This window comes from Polypterus senegalus, chromosome 6, assembly GCF_016835505.1.
Source record: "Polypterus senegalus isolate Bchr_013 chromosome 6, ASM1683550v1, whole genome shotgun sequence".
In the NCBI taxonomy this organism is placed as follows: domain Eukaryota; kingdom Metazoa; phylum Chordata; class Cladistia; order Polypteriformes; family Polypteridae; genus Polypterus; species Polypterus senegalus.
Window position 1 is genome coordinate 6,385,058 of NC_053159.1, and position 22,136 is coordinate 6,407,193.

The 22,136-nt window shown below is 35.9% G+C and overlaps 1 protein-coding gene across 2 annotated transcripts in view; it reads left to right on the forward strand.

Moving 5' to 3' along the window:
* Positions 1 to 22,136, forward strand: part of bard1 (BRCA1 associated RING domain 1) — a 99,286-nt gene that overhangs the window by 64,371 nt on the left and 12,779 nt on the right. For both annotated transcript variants that reach the window (XM_039755334.1, XM_039755335.1), the window contains exons 7-9: positions 5,449 to 5,563; positions 5,762 to 5,894; positions 14,142 to 14,234. In XM_039755334.1, the coding sequence (XP_039611268.1) occupies positions 5,449 to 5,563; positions 5,762 to 5,894; positions 14,142 to 14,234 (341 nt within the window). The remainder of the gene's footprint in view (positions 1 to 5,448; positions 5,564 to 5,761; positions 5,895 to 14,141; positions 14,235 to 22,136) is intronic.

The window sequence follows — 22,136 nt, forward strand, 5'->3', positions numbered from 1 at the left end:
AGCTTGATATTATTAAACTGTTTTTACCTTTGGTTGGCAAGATTTACCTATGTTGAAATTTTTTCCAGCCTTTAATTTTATTCTTTTACATCCTTTTTTTTTTTTCTCCTGATTTTAGGCGTTTCATTTTGTTTGTGTGTGTTTAATGCAATGGTCTGGTTCCCCGTCCTGGGGATTGCTCCTGCCTAGCATCCTATGCTTGCTGGGATAGACAGGAATTAGCGGGTTAGAAAAAGGTTGACTGACTGCTCCTGCTTTAGAGTGTGTAGAATGATCAGCAGTGTGGTTCTTCAGACAATTTCAAATGTAATCTCTATTTGTTCTGCTACTTAATCGTCCAAATTGAGTTAATACTGCGGCAAATGGAATTTTAAGAACTGGATCCTGCATAGCACATAGATTATTGGTTTGTTTCCTTGAAGTTACAGTGGCTATCTGGGCATTCAGTAGTCATGCAATAGAAAGAAGTTCACTTCAAGCTGCAGAATTTTCAGTGCTAACATCTGCGTTTTATAATTATTTCTCAAAACAAAGCTGTGTGTATTTTTATAAAGAGATTTCTATATTCTGCACCTGAGATAGCATCTGTCGTCTTGTGGCCATCCATTAGATGAGCAGGTTCAGATAATGAGCAGTTGAAATTTTTTTATTGTCCCGATTAGCCCAGTGTGATGTTATCATTAGTAGGTGATCTGCCTGGTGATACACCTTTCCCTTTTCCCCTCTCTCAGAACAGAACAGATTCTAGAAATGTGAATGATTCTCACCAAAATTTTATATAGGGTGGGCAAAAGTAGTTTTACAGTTGTTCATTTGGAAAAGACTTGCAAGTTATGATTATTACCATTGCTTTAGTAACTCAACAACTTTATTGTCTTTAACTCAAAAGAGTGTCACAATGGCACAGTGCACTTGAGTACAAGTTTGTAATTACTCAAATTGCCAGCTTTCATTACTGTAAGCTACTCTCCTGTATATCTAACCTTAGACATCCGAGGAGTCGTATCATAGAGACATGGCTCTTCAGACATAAAGATAGGAGTTTCCATCTGTTTTCTGCTTTCTTGTGTGCTATCTTTGTCTTCATAGTGAGACGGTTGAGCCATGCAGCTCAGTTTGAGGATGTCTTTCAAGTATTTCCTCTGGAGACTCCAGGTTCTCTGTCTCTAGATCAGCTGAGAGCAGAGGAGTTGTCTGAGAAGACCGATAATACATTCTGATTTTGTGGCCAGTTCAGTGGAATTTTATTCTGCACGTTAATGACTTCACTGCTAATTACCTCTGTCTTAGTGTGGACAATGGAATTGGTGCAGTAGTGCTTATACAAGCTACTTCATGTGCATTATTCTGTGAATAGTAATCTGCACACTGGGAAAATCCCTAAAGAGTGGAGGCTAGCAAATATTATCGCATTGTATAAAAAGGGTGATCAGACTGATTCTAGTAACTATTGGCCTGTAAACTTAACATGCACCACTACTGGGTAAGTCAATGGAAGGAATTAATAAGGAAAAGATCCAGAATCACACGCACAGAGCAGGAGTTTTACAAGTAGTTCGCGTGGACTCGGACTGGGAAGGTTGTGTTTCAGTTATACCAGTGTTTCCCCAAACTCGGTCCTGTGGGCTTCCCTGTGGCTGTAGGATTTTGTTCCAACTAGCTTCTGTTTTTAATTGGACTCCTGGGCTAATTAACTGATGTGTTATTTCCCAAGTTCTGTCAATGTCAATTTATTTATATAGCACATTTAAAACAACAGGAATGCTGTGGCCAAAGTGCTTTACAATAATCGAATAAAAGAAAAACATACAATTAACATGAATAACATAAATAGAAATAAAATAAATGAGCATAAATAATAAATAGATGTAATGCTACATAATCACAATGAAGAAACCATCAGTACTACTGAAGGTCAAGGAACGCAAGTGAATAGAAATGAGTCTTTAATCTCGTCTTCAATTGAAGACGACTCCTTTATGTGACGAGGTAAAGAGGAGCAGCAGCTGCCAAAGCCCTGTCTGTCCCCCTTTAGTTTGACACTCGGTACGAGGGACAACAAGAGACAACTGACCAGAAGATCTAAGCACTCTCAATGGCTGGTGTAAAGCACACAATTCAGATAAATAGGCAGGAGCAAGCCCATGTAAAGATTTAAAAACTAGCAACAAGATTTTAAAATCAATTTGAAAACTGACAGGCAGCCAGTGTAAAGAAGCTAATATTGGAGAAACAGAATCAGACTTTCTTGCCCCAACCAGAAAGCGAGCGGCAGCATTTCTGGACCAGCTGTAATCTGTGATTCAGAGATTTGCTAATCCCAGAATACAGCGAGTTGCAGTAATCAAGGTGAGAAAAGATAAAAGCATGAGTAGCTTTCTCAAGATCCTTAGAAGATAAAGACTTGATCTTAACTAATAGACAAAGCTGGAAAAAGCAACTCCTGACTACAGAATTAACCTGTTTCTCAAAAGAGAGGTTACTGTCAAATATTGCGGACTTGAGGTTTGCAAAAGACCGAGAAAGAAACGAGAAGTCCCAGACCAATATGGGCGTTAGTTGATGGACCCACTATAAGCACCTCCATTTTATTTTGATTCAGATCAAGAAAATTATTAGCCATCCAGGATCTTCGTTCAGAAAGACAGTTGTGCAGTTGATTTATTGCAGAGTTGTAGACAGGAATATACACCTGAGTATCATCAGCATAGCAGTGAAAAACTGTTTTGGGAACAGTATAGAAATTAGAAAACTAAGTTTGGTAAAAAAAAAATATTCCTGTATATATTAAAATGTACCAAGTAGTTATATGGAAGTAATGTATTTTTTTTTCTTTTTAACAATATTTTAATCTTGCTTTCATTCTACTTTTCTAGGTTTTCTAAATGTTAAATTAATCCATTATTTACTAATTAGTGGGTCTGATGCTAAAGTACTTGCAGCCTTTGATTATTCCATGTTGTTTGCCAGCGTGTCTGCTCTGCTCATTTTTAATTGTCATTAATAAGATACAACAAAGGGAAAAAAGTGCACAGAGAAAAGGCAAAATATAATGAAATCAACAAAAGAGAGTTAAGCATTTAAATCTATAGCAAAAGCAGAAATATTTCTAAATGTATTATAAATGTACAAATCATGCCGCTGTGCTTTTTCTGAATGTAGAATAAAAGAAAAATATAATACCAGCTAATTAAATGAGATCAGTGTTGTCACTGATTAGGAATCTAGTTGGAACAAAAACCTGCAGTCACAGGGGTCCCCAGGACCGAGGTTAGGAAACACTGAGTTATATTCTGGAATTCTATGAGGAAGCAACAAGAGAATACAATACGAGAGTTGCATATGATATGATTTATCTTTCAGAATTCTGATTTTCAGAAGGGTTTTGATAAGATACCGCTTGAGAGGTTAGTGATTAGACTAAGCAAAGCCATTTGTAATACTGCATAAGCGATCTGGACAAAAATACAAAATGCAAGCTGGATTACTTTGCAAATGAATCCAAACTAGGTGGAATGGCGGATAATTTTGAATCGGCTGAATTATTACAGAGAAACTTGGACAGCCTAAGGGCTTGGGAGATTTTTAGCAGATACAATTTAATATAACTAAATATAAAAGCATTATATGTATGAAGTAAAAGTGTTGCATCTGAATACACGATGGCCAGTCTGAAACTTGATGGACCTTGGAGCAATAGTGGGGTTACCATTATTTACATCCAGACAGTGGACAAAAGCAATTAAGAAAGCAAATAGTATGTCAGGATATTTATCACAATGTGGAGAACAAAACTAGGGAGGCTATGCTTAGGTTATATAATACAATAGTGAGGCCTCTACTGGAGTACTCTGTACAGTTTTAGTCTCCAATTTACAAAAAATACAGGAGGACTAGAGAGAGCCCAGAGAAGGGCAACTAGGCTGATTCTGGGACTAAGAGGTTTGAATTATGAGGATAAATTAAACTTGAAGCTTTTCAGTTGTGGGTTGAGTGAGGAACAAGGAGCCGGAAAGTATAAATGTTGGTTTGCCATTCCAACTGTCACCATTTAATTCCTTGGCTCGGATAAACAAAAAATTAACAGGCGCTCTTTGATACAAATGCAAATACAGGTAGCCTGTTAGGGTTCACAAGCTTGGCTTCTTGTATGAAGGTCAATTGGATGGAACTCTGTCCTGCAGGGATGAACTGATCAAAGAATGACGCCTCCTTTCGGTTGAGGATTGGAAGGGGCGGAGTCAGCTGCCCTCACTGGGCGTTTTCTCTGCACTATGGAGGGATTGGAAGAGGCAGTGATTAATGACCGCACCCCCTCTCGTCCTGGAGTGAGTATTATATAACGGAGATGAGCACAAAGGATGATCCTCTGACATGCATGCATGACACAGTTTAAGCAGATGGAGATTAAAACGTGACGCAATGGAATTGTTTCACAAAATTACATAATTAGTATATTTGATCCCATTGGATGTAACTTTAAAATAAATCCCTCTACAAGAACATTGGGATACAATTGAAAACTTGAGGGTAAATTTTGCATAAAGTTTTTTTTTTTCCCCCCATGCAAAGAACTACAAACAAATGGAATAAATTACCTTGTAGTGTGGTGGAGAGTAAAACTTTAGGGACCTTGAAATCTCGACTTTGATGTACAGTTTTGGTGCACTTTATACTGAATGTATGCATTTTGTGTGTGTGTGTGTGTGTGTGTGTGTGTGTGTTTGCAGCATAACATAAGCACTTTCTTCTCAAGTATTTCTGTATTGATAAAGTACAATACCACATCTTAAAACAATAAACGTTGTTTCAGCACTTTATAATAATAAATCGCATTTTCAGAAATGTCTGTTTTTAGAGTAAATTGATATAAGCTAAAAATGATTGGGTTGTACATTGTCATTGTTTCTCTACAGGACTTGGCTGTCTCCATGGCCAAATTGTCTGCTTTTAAAAAGAATAATAATGCATAAAAGTCGAACTTACTGTACTGTCAATGTACCAATATATCAAATAATTTAACAGCAAGCCAAAAAATGAAATTCTGTGCTTCCTGAGGTGACCTATTGCTTCTGCTCTGTCACTGTGTAATTTATTTCTGTCGTCTTAATAAAATCACTCGGCTCTAAATATCATTGTTAATTGTCTAATTGTATTCATCTGCAGTTAGTCTTTCACAAAGAATCTTTTTTCCCTTCCAGGAAAGTACTTGATACGTGTGTTGTAGCGTGGTTTCTTGTTTAAAGAATTGCATTCCTGGAGGAACTTTCCAACAGTATAAGAATTATGAGTTTTATCCCAGGTTTCTTCGTCTTGTATTATTTCTGTTCCAGTAGCAGAAGGAAAACTTTTTTTTGTATGTCTTTAGTAAGTCATCTTTAGAACAAATAGTGGTTCATGGATTTTAACATTAATTAACTCACAATTAATGTATATTTTATGACACAGAAACCTCTTTGGATTGAAACCAATTCAGTATGCAGAGAATGAAGATCTGAGAAACATCCTCCAAACTGCTCCCAAGAGACTTTCATGTCCAAAGGCCTTGACACACAGTGACAAGGTAAGAAGAAAAGAGGTTGTTGTCACTAATAGCATGTTCTACACTAAATTGATAAATTGTATATTGTAATGTGTAGATGGTAAATCACTTTCCACAATCAGAGTTTATGTATTAAATCAATATGGATTATCTACTTTTTTTTTTGATTTTGACTGTTTTATTTGATATTTATAACTTAAATATATTTCTGTTCTGAAGCTTACAGTTGACCAACAAAAGAATGAAAAATTAATTCTTGCAAGCAGTGGGCTTTCCAAACGGCAGCAGTCTCAGCTCAGCAAGCTGACAACTCTTATCAAAGCAGGAAAGGCTGAGCAGTATAACAGCTGTGGTATGTAAGGAATAAAAATGTGTTTGAATTAATAGCTGTTAAGTTGTATTTAGAGATCATTTTCAGAGTTTATTATTAATCAAATAAAGATGCATGAATCAAAAACATGTGGTTATGTTTAATGTCATTTTATAAATCTGATTAATGAAAGTAGATCAACTTCTGTTAGCTTTCCACAGTTCTGGTTTCTATCAAGCTGGGATTGATTATAACTCCTAACCACTCTGTACAGAAAAAGCGGATATAGATAGAACAATCATCTTCTTCTTTCGGCTGCTCCTGTTAGGGGTTGCCACAGCGAATCATCTTCTTCCATATTGTCCTGTCTTTTGCATCTTGCTCTGTTACACCCGTCACCTGCATGTCCTCTCTCACCACATCTATAAACCTTCTCTTAGGCCTTTTTCTTGCCTGACAGCTCTATCCTTTTCCCAATATACCCCTCATCTCTCCTCTGCACATGTCCAAACCAACGCAATCTCGCCTCTCTGACTTTGTCTCTCAACTGTCCCACTTGAGCTGACCCTCTAATGTCCTCATTTCTAATCCTGTCCATCCTCGTCACACCCGATGCAAATCTTAGCATCTTTAATTCTGCCACCTCCAGCTCTGTCTCCTGTGCCACTGTCTCCAGCCCATATACCATAGCTGGTCTCACCACCGTCCTGTAGACCTTCCCTTTCACTATTGCTAATACCCGTCTGTCACAAATCACTCCTGACACTCTTCTCCACCCACTTCGCCCTGCCTGCACTCTTTCACCTCTCTTCCACACTCCCCGTTACTCTGAAGTGTTGATCCCAAGTATTTAAACTCATGGATATAGATAGAACATTAAGGACCATAATGGTCTTATCTATTCCTAAATTGTATCCATTATAAAATTTCTATAGTAAATGAATAATTTACTTCCTTAAAATAATAAACTTGTTAAAATTTTAAATCCACTTTTAATTTAGTTTGTTTAATCTAATTCTGAAGGCATACAATATATTAATAACCCAATGCTACATATTTCTGAATACACACTATATCTTAAATAAAACCAGTCCTTCGTTTCTCTGTTGCATGAATGACTTCACATTTCTTACAAGCTACTCAGCAGATTATTCAAGCTTATGTAGATTTAATATTTATAAAGCAGAGTTTACAGTAGGTTGACTTAGATCACTGTACAAATTAGAAAATGCTGTGCATCACACACATAATCGATTAACAGCTGAAGTAGTGCAATGCAAATCTAGTTTACAATATCCTGCAATTTCATAAATTTACAGTTAGAATAACTGTTTCCAATTAAAAATACATCTTTTTGAACTGCATCTATAAGGATAGTTTGATTGCAACTAATAAGACTAAGTATTAAATATATTTTTAATAACATTTATTTATATAGCACATTTTCATACAAAAATGTAGCTGAAAGTGCTTTACATATTGAAGAATAGAAAAATAAAAGACAATGTAAGACAATAAAATAAGTCAACATTAATTAACATAGAATAAGAGTAAGGTCAAATGGCCAGGGTGGACAGAAATAAAAAAAAAAAAGACTCCAGACAGGGATTCCAGACCATTAGACCGCCTAGTCCCCTCTGGGCATTCTACCTCACATAAATGAAACAGTCCTCTTTATATTTAGGGTTCTCAAGGAAGGACTTGATGATGTTTGTCATGTAGACTTCTGGCTTTATGTCCATCAATGTTGGAGCATCATGATGCTTTGAATAGGTGGTGGTGGCACAGGCCGCCACCACAAAGAAACCAGAAAAAGAAACAGAAGAGAGAGTAGGGGTTAGTACGGATTTTAGAGCCACCATGAATAGTTATTATAATGAATTGAATATACAGAGTATCAGGATTAAATTACAGAAGTTATGAGAAGGCCATGTTAAAGTAATGTGTTTTCAGCAGTGTTTTAAAGTGCTCCACTGTATTAGCCTGGCGAAATTCCTATTGGCAGGCTATTCCAGATTTTAGGTGCATAACAGCAGAAGATCGCCTCACCACTTCTTTTAAGTTTTGCTTTTGGAATTCTAAGGAGACAGTCATTTGAGGATCTAAGGTTATGATTTGGAATATAAGGTGTCAGACATTCCGATTATATAAAATGGAGCGAGATTATTTAAGGCTTTATAAACAATAAGCAGAATTTTAAAGTCAATTCTGAAAGATACATGTAACCTGTGTAGTGACATCAAATCTGGAGAAATGTGTTCAGATTTTCTTTTCCTAGTTCGGATTCTAGCAACTGCATTCTGCACTTGTTGCAAATGATGTATATCTTTTTTGAGTAGTCCTGAGAGGAGTGCGTTACAGTAATCTAGTCGACTGAAAACAAAAGCGTGAATTAATTTCTCAGCATCTTTCAATGATATAAGAGGTCTAACTAACTTTTATGTTTCTTAAGTGAAAAAATGCTGTCTGATGAATATGAGATTTAAAATTCAGGTTACAGTCAACAGTTACCCCTAAGTTTTTTACTTCCATCTTGACTTTTAATCCTAATGCATCAAGTTTATTTCTGATAACCTCATTGAATCCATTATTGCCAATCACTAAAATTTCAGTTTTCTCTTCATTTAGCTTGAGAAAATTACTATTCATCAAGACATTGTGTTAGTGAATCGAGAGAGTCGGTGTCATCGGGTGCTATTGAGAAGTACAGCTGTGTGTCATCAGCATAGCTGTGGTAACTCAAGTGCCCTGAGATAATCTGACCTAACGGAAGCATGTAAAAAAGAGCAGCGGACCCAGGATAGAGCCTTGTGGAACACCATATAGGATATTGTGTCTTTGAGTTGTGATTACCACAACTAACAAAGAATTTTCTCCCTGCCATGTAGGATTCAAACCAATTTAGGACACTGCCAGAGAGGCCCACCCATTGACTAAGGCGATTTCTAAGAATATTCTGATCAATGGTGTCAAATGCTGCACTCAGATCTAGGAGGATGAGAACAGATAAATGGCCTCTGTCTGCATTTACCCGCAAGTCATTTACTACTTTAACAAGTGCAGTTTCTGTGCCTTGATTTATTCTAAAACCTGACTGAAATTTATCAAGAATAGCATGTTTATTGAGGTGGTCTTTTAACTGCATAATGACTGCCTTCTTTAGAATTTTACTTAAGAAGGGCAGGTTAGAGATGGGTCTAAAATTTTCAAAAGCAGAGGGGTCAAGATTATTTTTCTTGAGTAGGGGTTTAACTACAGCAGTCTTAAGACAGTCTGGGAAGACCCCCGTATTTAATGACAAATTTACTATGTCAAGAATATTATCAATTAGCACACCTGATACTTCTTTGAAAAAACTTGTTGGTATTGGGTCAAGGATGCAGGTGGAGGGGTTTCAGTTGAGAGATTATTCTATGTAAATCAGGTAAATCTATCCTGGTGAAAGAATTTAATTTGTTTATAACGGAGTATTAGGGCTTAGGAGGATCCACAGTGTTGGGGAGATGTACAGTACTATGTTATTTCTAATATCATTAATTTTTTGATTGAAAAATACAGCAATAACCTCACGGGTTTCACTGGAAGTATTTTGGAGGCATTCCTTTGTGTTACCTGGTTTAGCAGACGATCAATCGTAGATTAAGACTCTGGGTTTGCTAGCATTGTTATTTATAATCTTAGAGAAATAGCAGCTCCTCAAAACGGACTGCATTATTGTATTCTGTTATTTTAACCTTCAATATCTCCTAGTGGATAATCAGTTTAGTTTTCCTCCATTTACGCTCGGCTCTACGACATGTTCTTTTTAAATCGGACACTCTTTGAGTCTTCCATGGCATAACAATGCTATAAGATTTTTTTAACTGTCTTTTCAGGTGCAACTATGTCAACAGCAGCTCTCACTTTAGAATTACATTTTTCCTCCTTACTATTTACATTCTCCTCGCTATTATAGTTGGCACTATAAACGGACTGATTGCTTAGAATGTTTGTAAGTTTTAAAGGTGCTGATGAGTCAAAGAAGCGTTTTTTAACAATATTCTTCTCATGAGTGTTTTCTATCATTATTTCTGTATTAAATAGTAGAAGAAAATGGTCTGATAGACCAATATCAATGATCTTCTTCACATCAACTTTTAGTCCTTTGGTAATTACTAAATCTAACGTATGACCTGCTTTATGTGTAGGCTGATTAACAAGCTATCTCAAATCAAAAAAGAGTCCAGGAGGTTTATGAATTCCTTTACTTTTAGGTCACACTGATTATCGATATGAAAGTTAAAGTCGCCGACTATTAAGAGTGTGTCATAGTTCGTAATTAAAATTGACATTAAGTCTGAGAATTCGTCAAAGAAAGACGCGTTAAATTTAGGAGGTCTATACACGGATAATACTAGAACGTGAGAATCTCCATGAATAACTACGGCGAGATACTCAAAGGACTTGAATTTACCAAAATTAACATCTTTACACTTTAACTGGCAGGAATAGATGTTTGCCAAGCCGCCCCCCTTTTTTCCCTGACGATCCGCACGAGTAAAACTGTAATCCAGAGGTGCATATTCGATTACAACAGCCGCACCGTCGGAGCTAAGCCACGTTTCACTTAGTGCAATAAAACCAATTTTTCTATCACTAATCAGATCGTTGACAAAAAACATCTTGTTAGTTAAAGCTCTAACATTTAATAGTGCCATATTTGATGTTTCAGAGGGGCAGAGCTGAATTCTATGCGCGTCATTGATATTTGGAACAGAAACTAGGTTATTTTTGTTAGCGCCGCTCTGTGTGTATTTTTTATGTAATCTATAATCTGTTTTTATAGTTTTAATGCATTGTTAATCTAAAATAGTAATTGCAGTTAAATTATTGGTGTTTATGCCGCACTGCCTAGATTTTTTACGTGCACTAAGATTGGTTATTAGAGTATTAATGTTGTGCACTTACTTTTACAGAAGACTTTGTTAAGCCATTATCATGTTCTAGCAAAGCAGTAGCATTACGGAAGGGATTTAAAGTAGAAATAGACAGTCAAGATAGACGAATTACCTTAGCGATGTTTTCGGGGAGGACCCGGGCACCGAATCTATTCGGATGCAGGCCATCCCGCTTGAAGAAACGTGGCCTTTCCCAAAAGAGGTCCTGGTTGTCAATGAACCCGATGTCTTGATTCTCGCAGAAGCCTTTCAGCCAGTTGTTTAATCTCAGCAGATGACTGTAGTATTCATTTGATCGTCTGACGAGAGGTAGTGGACCCGAAATGAAGATCTTTGCCGATGGGGTCCTCTCCTTCTTTAATTAGTGCTGTGAAGTCAGACTTGAGAATCTCCGACTGTTGGTGCCTTATGTCGTTTATGCTAGCGTGTAATACAATGGATCCAACTGCCCTCTTGTGCTTCTCATAGACGGTCGGCGCACGTCTCATCACATCTCGGACTCGAGCACCGGGAAAACAAGAAACAAAAGATGTTCGATTAGGGCATGTGATATTGAGGTTTCGTACAGTCGAATCACCTACCACGATTATATCACCCGGTGTTGAAGGCAAACTGGGGACACAGAGAGGATCGAACCGGTTGTGGGTCGAGATGCACGCCTGTGCCGATGGAGGTGTTCTAGCCTTGAACCCCCACCTGCATAGCTGAAACACGCCGAGGTCTTCATCATGGTTGAAATAGTTCCCCAAAGAAAAATGCTATATAAATGTGATTACCAGTAGTAGCAACTACCTATATGAACCCAAGCAAGTCTTAAGTTTTGTTTTTTTGTTTTTTTTAATTGTATTTATTTCTTGTCATGTAATGTTTACATGTTATTGGTAAACTGATGATGTATAAAATTAATAATAGTTATTGAAAGAATGTGTGTTATATTGAATAGTTTTTTTTTTTTTTCTTCTAGTGTTGTATATAATTGGTTTTTTTTAACTATTCTTTATTTAGCTGGAATTTCACAGAGTCACATATTGGGAAACACCAAGAAACTAATCACTCTTCGAAAAATATAAAGACATTATTGGTCACACTTGAATTTAGGAATCCATTATAAACCAGATATTAAAATTCCATAATATAATTACATGCTATAAAATCTGTTAACAATAATGTTAAGTCATTTTTTTGATTTTTTTATATCATATTCAAAAGACTTGTATGTTTAATAACATGCAGACTATTAATAGTTCTTTATAATGGATATCTAAATGACCATATTATTATTCAGCTGACGTAAACAGTCCTCTCACAGTTTTATAAACAGTGCCAAGATCTTGGAAATGTGTCCCGTTTGCTTTTAATTGTACTGTGTATTTCAAAAATACAAGCCCCTACTAGCGTATGGAGGACTATTTCGGACAAAATTAATAAATAAATGCGCAAATAAATAAAAGTATTGTGAAATGTGAGTATGTATAAATAAATGTATGATGAAATGAAGCCTTAATAAATAAATGTATCATGAAATGAGAGCATAAATAAATAAATGTCACGAAATATGTTTTTCGTTGCTTTATTTATTTCATTTTCTCCGTAACATTCCTGCAAACCGTCATGAAATAAAATTGTCACTTTCACTCGTCAAAGTTGAGAGGGTGGGCTCTAACACGCCCTCTAGTTACTGATTGGTGAATCAATAGCACAAGAATTAATTAGAAAAATGCTTACTACTGCAGATGAAATGGATTCTGCCAAAGATATTACGTATTTCAGAGAGATAATTGAAGATTTATCGGAAGTAATTACAATGTTGGCGGCCCTTTTAGACTCTGATATAGATGAAACTGTTTTTGAAGTTATCGAAGAACAGGTGAAACGGATTCTACTACACTCCAGTTCAGGTGATGCAGTATCCTGCTCTGGACGTCCATCCTTTGACATTCCAGCTGAGTCAATAGAACACCTTCTGTTATGCGGTTTAAAAGTACAACAGATTGCAGATCTATATGGTGTATCAGAGAAGACAATCGCAAGGCGAATGAGTCAGTTTGATATACAGTAAGCTGCAACAGTTGTATTAGTTTAGGTACTTTGACATGGAATGCCCAAAGCAGCTTCAACTAATATTTTAGAATATAGAATCCATTTCATCTGCAGTAGTAAGCATTTTTCTAATTAATTCTTGTGCTATCGATTCACCAATCAGTAACTAGAGGGCGTGTTAGAATCCACCCTCTCAACTTTGATGAGTGAAAGTGACAGTTTTATTTCAGTCGTATTTCATGATGGTTTGCAGGACAAAATGAAATAAATAAATAAACAACGAAAAACATTTTGTGGCATTTATTTATTTATGCTCCCATTTCACAGTACTTTTATTTATTTACGCATTTATTTATTTATTTAATTTTGTCCGAAATATTCCTCCATACTAGCGTAGGGATTTTAAATGCCAGTAAATATTTATCATTAATCGGACATCGTGGTGTATAGCTGACTTCTACCCTGTTTCTTAATTTGTGATGACTTTTAAACTTCTGGCCCATGAAATCCACACATTTAATATGTGATGACATGTTAAACTGTATAACAAGAAAAATTAATATACTTCTGTTTTCTGCAAATTTAACCACCTCTTATACCAATAAATATCGAAAGTGTTGACATTTTTGTCGCCGTTTTTATAATTCGCTACAAGTAAGGGCTAATGCTTTAGGTTTTTTAGATATATAATTAAACCCTTTCAGACTGGGGTTACTAATAAAAACATTGTGTTATTGATAATTCTTTTTTTTTTTACATTATAATATCTTGGTTGCAACAGTTTTCTTCAAACAATGGAGCCTTATACTCAGTATTTATAAATTTCTTTTCAGTTTCAAACCTCATCTGTCGTTTACATCCTTTTGGATATGTTTTTTTTCCTCTCTTGTTAAAGTGCTCAGTTTTTTAATAATGAAAAAAATATATTTATTCTTTTAAAAAAATTTTCACTCCCTAGTGCACATTTGTGTGGCACTGGGCAGATGTTCGTAACTCTGCTTTACATTTGCTAAATAGATGCAAAAAGCAGTGTGTGATAAATAATCAGTAAATTGTTTAGTCTTCACGTTGTTTGTCTAAAGTTGCATTTAGAGTTGCATAAATCAATATTATAGCATCAGCATGCAAACCATCCATGCAAGAAATGGTCAGTATGTCAGAATCTGACGCGTATTAACTAAAAGTCACACGTGAGTAGTCGCTGTGCCTTATTTTCTGCTATACTAGATAGTTTATTTCATATTTTGGGGAGTTATTTTAGATACTTGTTTGTATATATGTTTGCAATTGTTTGTTTTTTCTCTCTTTTCAGTAACTCACATAATTATCCCAGATGATCACTTTCCATCAGCTATGACGTGCATGCTGGGAGTGCTGACTGGATGCTGGATACTAAAATTTCAGTGTAAGTACTATATGAGGAAATTGTACAAAACATTTTCTAGAGAAAGAATGATATGAGCTGTCAAACTACCAAGTAACCTAAGTTTAAGGGCCAGGATGCTGTCGTAGCTATAGCAAGGGTAATGTTAAAATACATCATAATGATAAAGTAGATCCAGCAATATTCTATCGGCTCACAGGTGAATTATGTACTCAAACATTAGTGGAAATTAGGGGGATGTCCATTTAAAACTGAAGCTAGAAAGCACTTTTTCATGGGTAGAGAGTTTGGGACTCTGGAACAAGCTACCAAGACATGTAGTTGAAGCAGAAACCTTGATAACCTTTAAGAAGAATCTGGATGAGATTTTGGGAGAGCTTAGCTGTTAGCTAAACAAACAAGCTTGATGGACTGAATGGTCTCCTCTCATTTGTCAAATTTCTTATGTTCTGTGTTCTTATGTAATATTGTTAGAACCGCTATAACAGTACAGCAGTTATAATGCAATATACTGTATATCATCATTACAAACTGAGTGCATTCATATAAGAGATGTTGTTGTCATGCTACAAGGTAATGTACAGACGCTACTGTAAATGGACAAGATCTTATTTGGTGTTAAGGGATTTTTTTCATTATTTGAAAAATGTTTTAGAAATCTTATTTAGAAACCTTAAACAACATTGTGAGGTTTGTGGCTCACACTGTACTTTCAGAGGTTTAAGCAGAAAACCTGTCCAAAGACGAAACAAAATTGTGAAACACATCACAATTATTACTCAAATTAATAATAAACAGCTTTATTTAAAGCTTTCCTTTTTAAACCTTATGATGTTTAAACTATATTTACATTTGAACCCAATTGAATCTCTTGTGGATGCAGTAATTGTTCTGTTTTGTGAAAAAAAAATAATAATCATCAGAAGCACTTTCTAAAATTAAACAAAAGTTTTAAGCATTTGCAACTAGTGCATTAAAGTTACAATTAAATATTTCATGTTCATGCTAAAGCATTTTTTTTTTGTAAACCAGTCTTCATAAAGTAAATAGAAAATGGATTGGTATTAGACACCCACATGAAGGTGGGAGGAAAATATGAATTCTGTTTTATAGAAGGCTTTCAAACCTTGGTCTAAATCTGAAACGAGCATTCTAGTAGGTGTTATTGCTAACATTTGTATATTGTACTATTCTGCCACCCACATAAAAGCATAACACACATTGGATGTGTAAGAGTTGAATTTATTCAAGTTAAATGTACACGCTTTAGATATTAAGAAACTAGCATTTCGTATGCCCTGTACAAAAGATACTATTAAGCAAAGATGCAACTCACTCTCAACAATAATCACTGTTGACCTTTTCCAACACTTCATCATTCTTTCAATTAATTTCATTGTAGTTTTATTCTGGTACAGCAAATTTCCACTTACAATCTAATTTACACACTATTAAAAATATATAAATACTTTTATATGTGTATGTGTTAGATTCTAAAAGTAACTTTCCATTTGCAGACTCCAGCTCTCTTAGCAGAGTAAAATTTGAGCAGTTCCTTCCTTGAGTGTTCATTGCTAATCTACCATATAATAAAACACAATAGGGGTGTGTGGCCTGTCACTCTAAGCAATCTGGTAGGGCAGTTTGGCTTTGGTGTGATTGGTCAGTTTGGCTTTGGTGATGCAACAAAAGAGGAAGTGTTAGTGTGAGATGAGGAGGAGGAGTAAAGACGTATGCTGAGAGAGTCGCCTTCAAAGACTGCAACTGTACAACTGGACAGGAGGTGAGAAAGGTACATCAAAAATAGTGACAGACTCTCAGAAACAGACTTTATGGGAACGTGCTTGAGAGCGGGTCCACCGGCTAAAAGATGTTCACATGCACAAATACAGAGGACAGGTACTGAAGGTACACATGGGGCAACAGACTGCGATATTTTTTTTATTTATTTTTTATTTTTTAATTATTTAGTTACCTGCACCTTTGACAGGTATCATGACTAGTGTACTATAAATATAAGAAATGAAATAAATGTTACTGATATTAAGTTTAAATGTCCTTAGGAAAAGAAAAAGGGCTGTTATGCTTAGGAAAACTATTGAAGTGTCTTCAGCATTATTTGTGTTGGTGGAGGAGAAAGAATAGTTTGGTGAGGTATTTGACAAACGCAGAGTGTTGGAACAGGTTTTACTTTGCCTTTCTGTTGCATTTTTTTTCTTCCACACTGTTCCTTCACTTGTGTTTGGTAAATGTGCAAATTTGATGCTTTTTCTTTGGCATTACTCTGTCTGTGGGGAAATGGTAAAAGAGCACACCCTACTGTTAGTGTGTGTGTATGTGTATTTTAAATGTACAGTATGTGTGAGTCTGCTTTTTTGTTTTTTTTTTTTAAATATACAGCTACATCTTCAGAAGACAGACACAATTTTCTACCACCCAGTGTTTAATCATAATGACCCATTTATATTCTGGGGCTCTCCTTCCTCCTCAAAATTGCCTCATAGACTGTGGAAGAATAGAAGTTCAGATAGCCATGTTCTATGCCTAAACTAGGTGTTCAGTATGTTGAGATTTAAGCAGGATTCATTGTTTTCCCCCTCACATATTTGAGTAGGTGGTGGTGGCGCAGGCCGCCACCACAAAGAAACCGGAAAAAGAAACAGAAGAGAGAGTTGGGGTCAGTACGGATTTTAGAGCCACTATGAATAGTTATTATGATGAATTGAACATACAGAGTATCAGGATTAGGTTAAAGTGAAGTTATAAAAAGGCCATGTTAAAGTAATGTGTTTTCAGCAGTGTTTTAAAGTGCTCCACTGTATTTGCCTGGCGAATTCCTATTGGCAGGCTATTGCAGATTTGAGGTGCATAACAGCAGAAGGCCGCCTCACCACTTCTTTTAAATTTAGCTTTTGGAATTCTAAGGAGACACTCATTTAAGGATCTAAGGTTACTATTTGGAATATAGGGTGTCAGACATTCCGATATATTAGATAGAGCGAGATTATTTAAGGCTTTATAAACCATAAGCAGAATTTTAAAGTCAATCCTGAATGACACAGGTAACCAGTGTTGTGACATCAAAATTGGAGAGATGTGCTTGGATTTTCTTTTCCTAGTTAGGATTCTAGCAGCTGCATTCTGCACTCGTTGCAAGTGATTTATGTCTTTTTTGGGTAGTCCTGAGAGGAGTGTGTTGCAGTAATCTAGTCTACTGAAAACAAAAGCGTGAATTAATTTCTCAGCATCTTTCAATGATATAAGAGGTCTAACTTTTTTGTTATGTTTCTTAAGTGAAAAAATGCTGTCCTAGTGGTCTGATGAATATGCAATTTAAAATTCAGGTTACAGTCAACAGTTACCCCTAAGTTTTTACCTAAGTTTAACCAATTTTGCCGTGTAACCGATCAACATTTTTGGCATTAATTTGTTTGACTTTGTTTCTTGGTGCTAGGATTGCCTGTGCCCTCATTTTTTCTGTTGATAACCCTTCGTGATAAAATTCTCCATCCATCCATTATCCAACCTGCTATATCCTAACTACAGGGTCACTTGTCTGCTGGAGCCAATCCCAGCCAACACAGGGTGCAAGGCAGAAAGCAAACCCTAGGCACGGCGCCAGCCCACTGCAGGGCGTGTGCACACACATGCACACACTAGGATTGCCAATGCACTGAACCTGCATGACTTTGGACTGTGGGAGGAAACCCACGCAGACATGGGGAGAACATGCAAACCCCACGCAGGGAGGACCCAAGAAGTGAACACAGGTCTCCTAAGTGCGAGGCAGCAGCGCTACCACTCCGCCACCATGCCACCCTTAAAATCTTCAATAATACGTAATATGTCTTCCTTAATTGGGAAATTAAAGTGAGGAAAATGTTAAAATTTATTAGAGCTGAGAGAGCAGAAACTGTGTCTGTCAAAAGGATCCACACTAATGAGAGGTGAGAAAACCGTGGGCATGGTTGAATATGGTTGAAAGGAGAGCTTGACTTGAGATAATCTCATGGCCACCGGACTTGAAAAATCTTCAAAAAAAGTCTCATCTCGTCATAGGATTTATTTTATATAATTGAGAGATAAAGAATGCTGGTCTATATAAGTTCCTTATTACTATGCTTCAGTCAATTTGTTGCTCTTCCCTGAGGTAAGCCGTTTTTGTGCTGTGTATGTGCTGTGATATGATAATATTCATTGTTACAAAGAGACACCAGTCCCAGTTTCTCCACTTTCTAAACAAATGCTACTGATTATTCCTTCGAAAATGTGTTTTTTTTTAATATATATAAATCATGAAAGCTTGCATTCACATTCAGCGTGTTATTTAATACCATTCCCTTTTAATTTTCTTCCTGTGTTGTAGCATCAATAGCCATTTTAGAAGTTTCTTTTCATTTTAAGTACAAACAGTGTTTCTTGAGCTTTGTTTTTTGGTATTGGTTTTGACACATTTGCAGTAGAAAGCAGTTAGATATTTTTGTTTTTAAGTTTGAAGTTACTCCATTGTTTTATACTAAAATTTATGTCTATGTAGGCTGCAAAAAAACTGTATGCCGGTCTGTCATTTTTGATAAGTTTTTCTTTTCTTTGCTTCTTTAATCACCTTTGAGCCATCCACTATTTGAATAAAACATTTCTACCAGCTGGATACTAAAGTCTAGGCTTCATAATTGCCATTCCTAATAAATGTGCAGAGGGATTAATATTGTGTTAGATTTCAGGTATATCCAAACCCTTTTAGTGCTGGTATTTTAAGCAGAATTAAAAAAAATAAAAAAATTGCATTTGAATGTGCTTTTTATACTGAAAATATTTCTGCACAAAAGCAGGCATGTTAGACAATTCGAGCAAAGGTCTAAAACCTTCTCAGTCCAGTTCTACATCGTAGGTACATGAGCCAGCCCTGGACAGTCATTGCAGTTTAAACACATGCAGGGTTAGTTTGGAGTTGTCCGTATAATACACTTACCTTGATGAAGAAAATTTTGAGTACCCGAAGAAAGAAAAAGCCAAGCACAGAGAGAATGTGCAGATTCCACATCGACTTCCAACAGCCATGAGGTTTTGAACTCATGACACTGCATCTCTGTGGTGATAGCACTAACAAGTGCACTACAACGCTGTCACAAAGGAGTTTAAGTTGGAGTTTTAGAACGCCTAAATTATCGTGTGTTTACATTTTTCTTTAATGCTTCTAGACATATGCAGGAATATTTTAGACAAAAATATACAGTACAAATAAATGTCATTTTCACCTTTCTAATTTGAGAGGGTTGGACTCTAGCAAGTGCTTTTGTTTTGTTTTGAATAATTTGTCAATAGAGTGGACAATTGCAAAGTGCCACATTTGCAGCAAATACTTAAAACACAGACTCTTGAGAGGATGATGAATTCTGAGCTTCTTCAATTAAATTAACTGTTTCACATGATGATTCTATGAAACTTCTTGCACACATCTGTCACGTGTGTGTATGGTGATCCATGGGTCTGAAGTTTCTGTCAAAAGAATAAGCGAGTCGGAATGTTCATCTGCTGTGGAAAGCATCAATACTGCAGAAAACGAGCATTGGTACTGGTTCAAAATTTCTGAACTGACATGTATTGATAAACTGATTTATTTGACAACACTAGTCTGAGTTATAACATATGCTGATATGTAGATATGTTCTTTACGGATTTACAGGATTTGGGTAGATCACTTTAGCTTCCAACGTGCATATAATATTTAGTAGGTTGCATTTGATGCTGGCTTGGCAAAGGCACTTTAAATGTCTGTTATATTTCTGTGTTTTCTGGGGGGGTTATGGGGGGTTCAATTTTATCACATTGATGCAGTGGACTGTTTAAAAAATAAAATGATGCTGATAGGCATTGTCATGCATCATAAGGATGCTGTATCTGATGGGCACATGTTCCCTGGGAATGTGTTCTTTTCAGAATTGCAGCTCATACTTGCAATAGAATCTATACATACATACATTTTCCCAGTAACTAAGGCGGAATATACATTGCATTATCATATACATACACATACAGTCAAAGAAACTATTGGAACAATTCAATTGCCTTACTGTTCTTCATTGGAATCTTTGACTGCATCTTAGTCTTTCAGAGGAATCTGGAGGCATTTATCTTGGAACAGAGTCAATGCATCATCAGTGCCGATGGGGTTTCTGGTTTCTTGCAGCTGTAACCAGGCTTTTATACCTACACTGTCCACTGACCAATGTCTAAAATAGCACATTTAGTGTACTATATGCCGCTGCTGACCAATACTATGTAAGAATTAGGCTTTTAAGACCTTACTGCCTTCTATCAGATTGGAGCTGTGCACCTGTTCCAATCATTAACCTTCATTTACTGTCCTCCATTTGTAACAGCTGCCCAAAAAGATTTTGTAATTGCATTTTTTTCCCCAACTCTCTGGTTAAACATGTATTGACCATTTTACTGTGTTTCCTAACTAGAGCCATCACTTTTTATATTACTAAAGTCCAATAAATCTAAGGCTTTGTATTTTGGATGTTGTATTTTTAGCAGTTTCTATTATTGTGATCACAAAAGATGAGTAACATTCTTGTCTTGAGCAACAATGTTTAGTGTTTATTTGTAATCTGACTTTAATTACCTGAATTAAAGTTACCAGCAAGAGTTCTGTATGCCTATAAAGTAAGCATTACCTTAATTAGAATTGTGCAACACTGTTCAAAAGAAAATTCCTGACATTATAAGCCTAAAATGAAAATAAATCTGTCTTTTATTTGTGGCAGTCTATTTATTTATTTATATATGTGTATATACAGTGTGTGTGTGTGTGTGTGTATATATATGTATACATTATACTTAAGTACATACTATATATACTATATATACATATATACACATAAATACTGTATATATGTATATACACAGTATGTAGGTGTGTATTTATGTACTTACATACAGTATATATATTTTTAGAATTTGTGTGTGTAAGAAATATTTTTAAGAACTTGAAATTTTTATTGTTTCACATCATTATAGTTTTCCTCTCAAAGATGAGGCTGATGGTGATGTGTTACAGCTTAGGTTTCCAGAGAAGCTAGCAATTTCTCTACACGACATTGCCCCCTGTTGTTTGGATGGCCTTGTCATAAGCTTTCTGATAGCTGGTGCTCTGTGGTTATAATTAACAGTTTGCTTCCATCTGTTCATTGTTCTTTTAAGATATGAGCCATCATCTCAGCTGTTCTAATTAAGCACTTCTTAGAACAAATAATTGGGGCCCCTGCTGAGCACACATTAGTTTCAAACAAAAATTGCTTCATTCTCTTAAAACTTTTTTTCAGCTAAGTTGACCTGTAGGGAAATCTTTGCTGATACCCACATTTTGCTTTCTGAAGTGTGTGTTAAAGGATGGAATAAATGATAACCAACTGCTGTGTGACCTCAAAACCTTGCTAGTAGGATGAAATTAACTCTTGTCATCTCGTGGCATTACGTTATTTTACTGTGAGTCTTCTAATCAACACATCACATGGACTGCATACTAAAATTAGTTTTTGGCAATGTATTTTATATTAAATTTCAATTGCTGTGTAAAATTGCTTCCCATGAATCTACATTCTAACTATTCAGACACTGAGAATTAAGGACAAAATATTCCAATTGCTCTTTAGTGGAAAAACCCATCTTGTCATTTGATTAAATTTTTGAAAACGTGCTGCGGAACAGGTACCATACACATTTTAAGTTTGTTACTTGGATTGAATTGAAAGAGTCAGAATGACATCGGTTTCAAAGCAACTGAAGGGTAAAATGTGGAATGTGCCATTCACTTCATTAATCCACAGTCTTTAGAATTACAGATGATCCTTCAAGTCTTGGGAATCGAGAAAATACCTGTTAGCTGCAAAGAGGGACTGACTGTAAGCTTTTGCT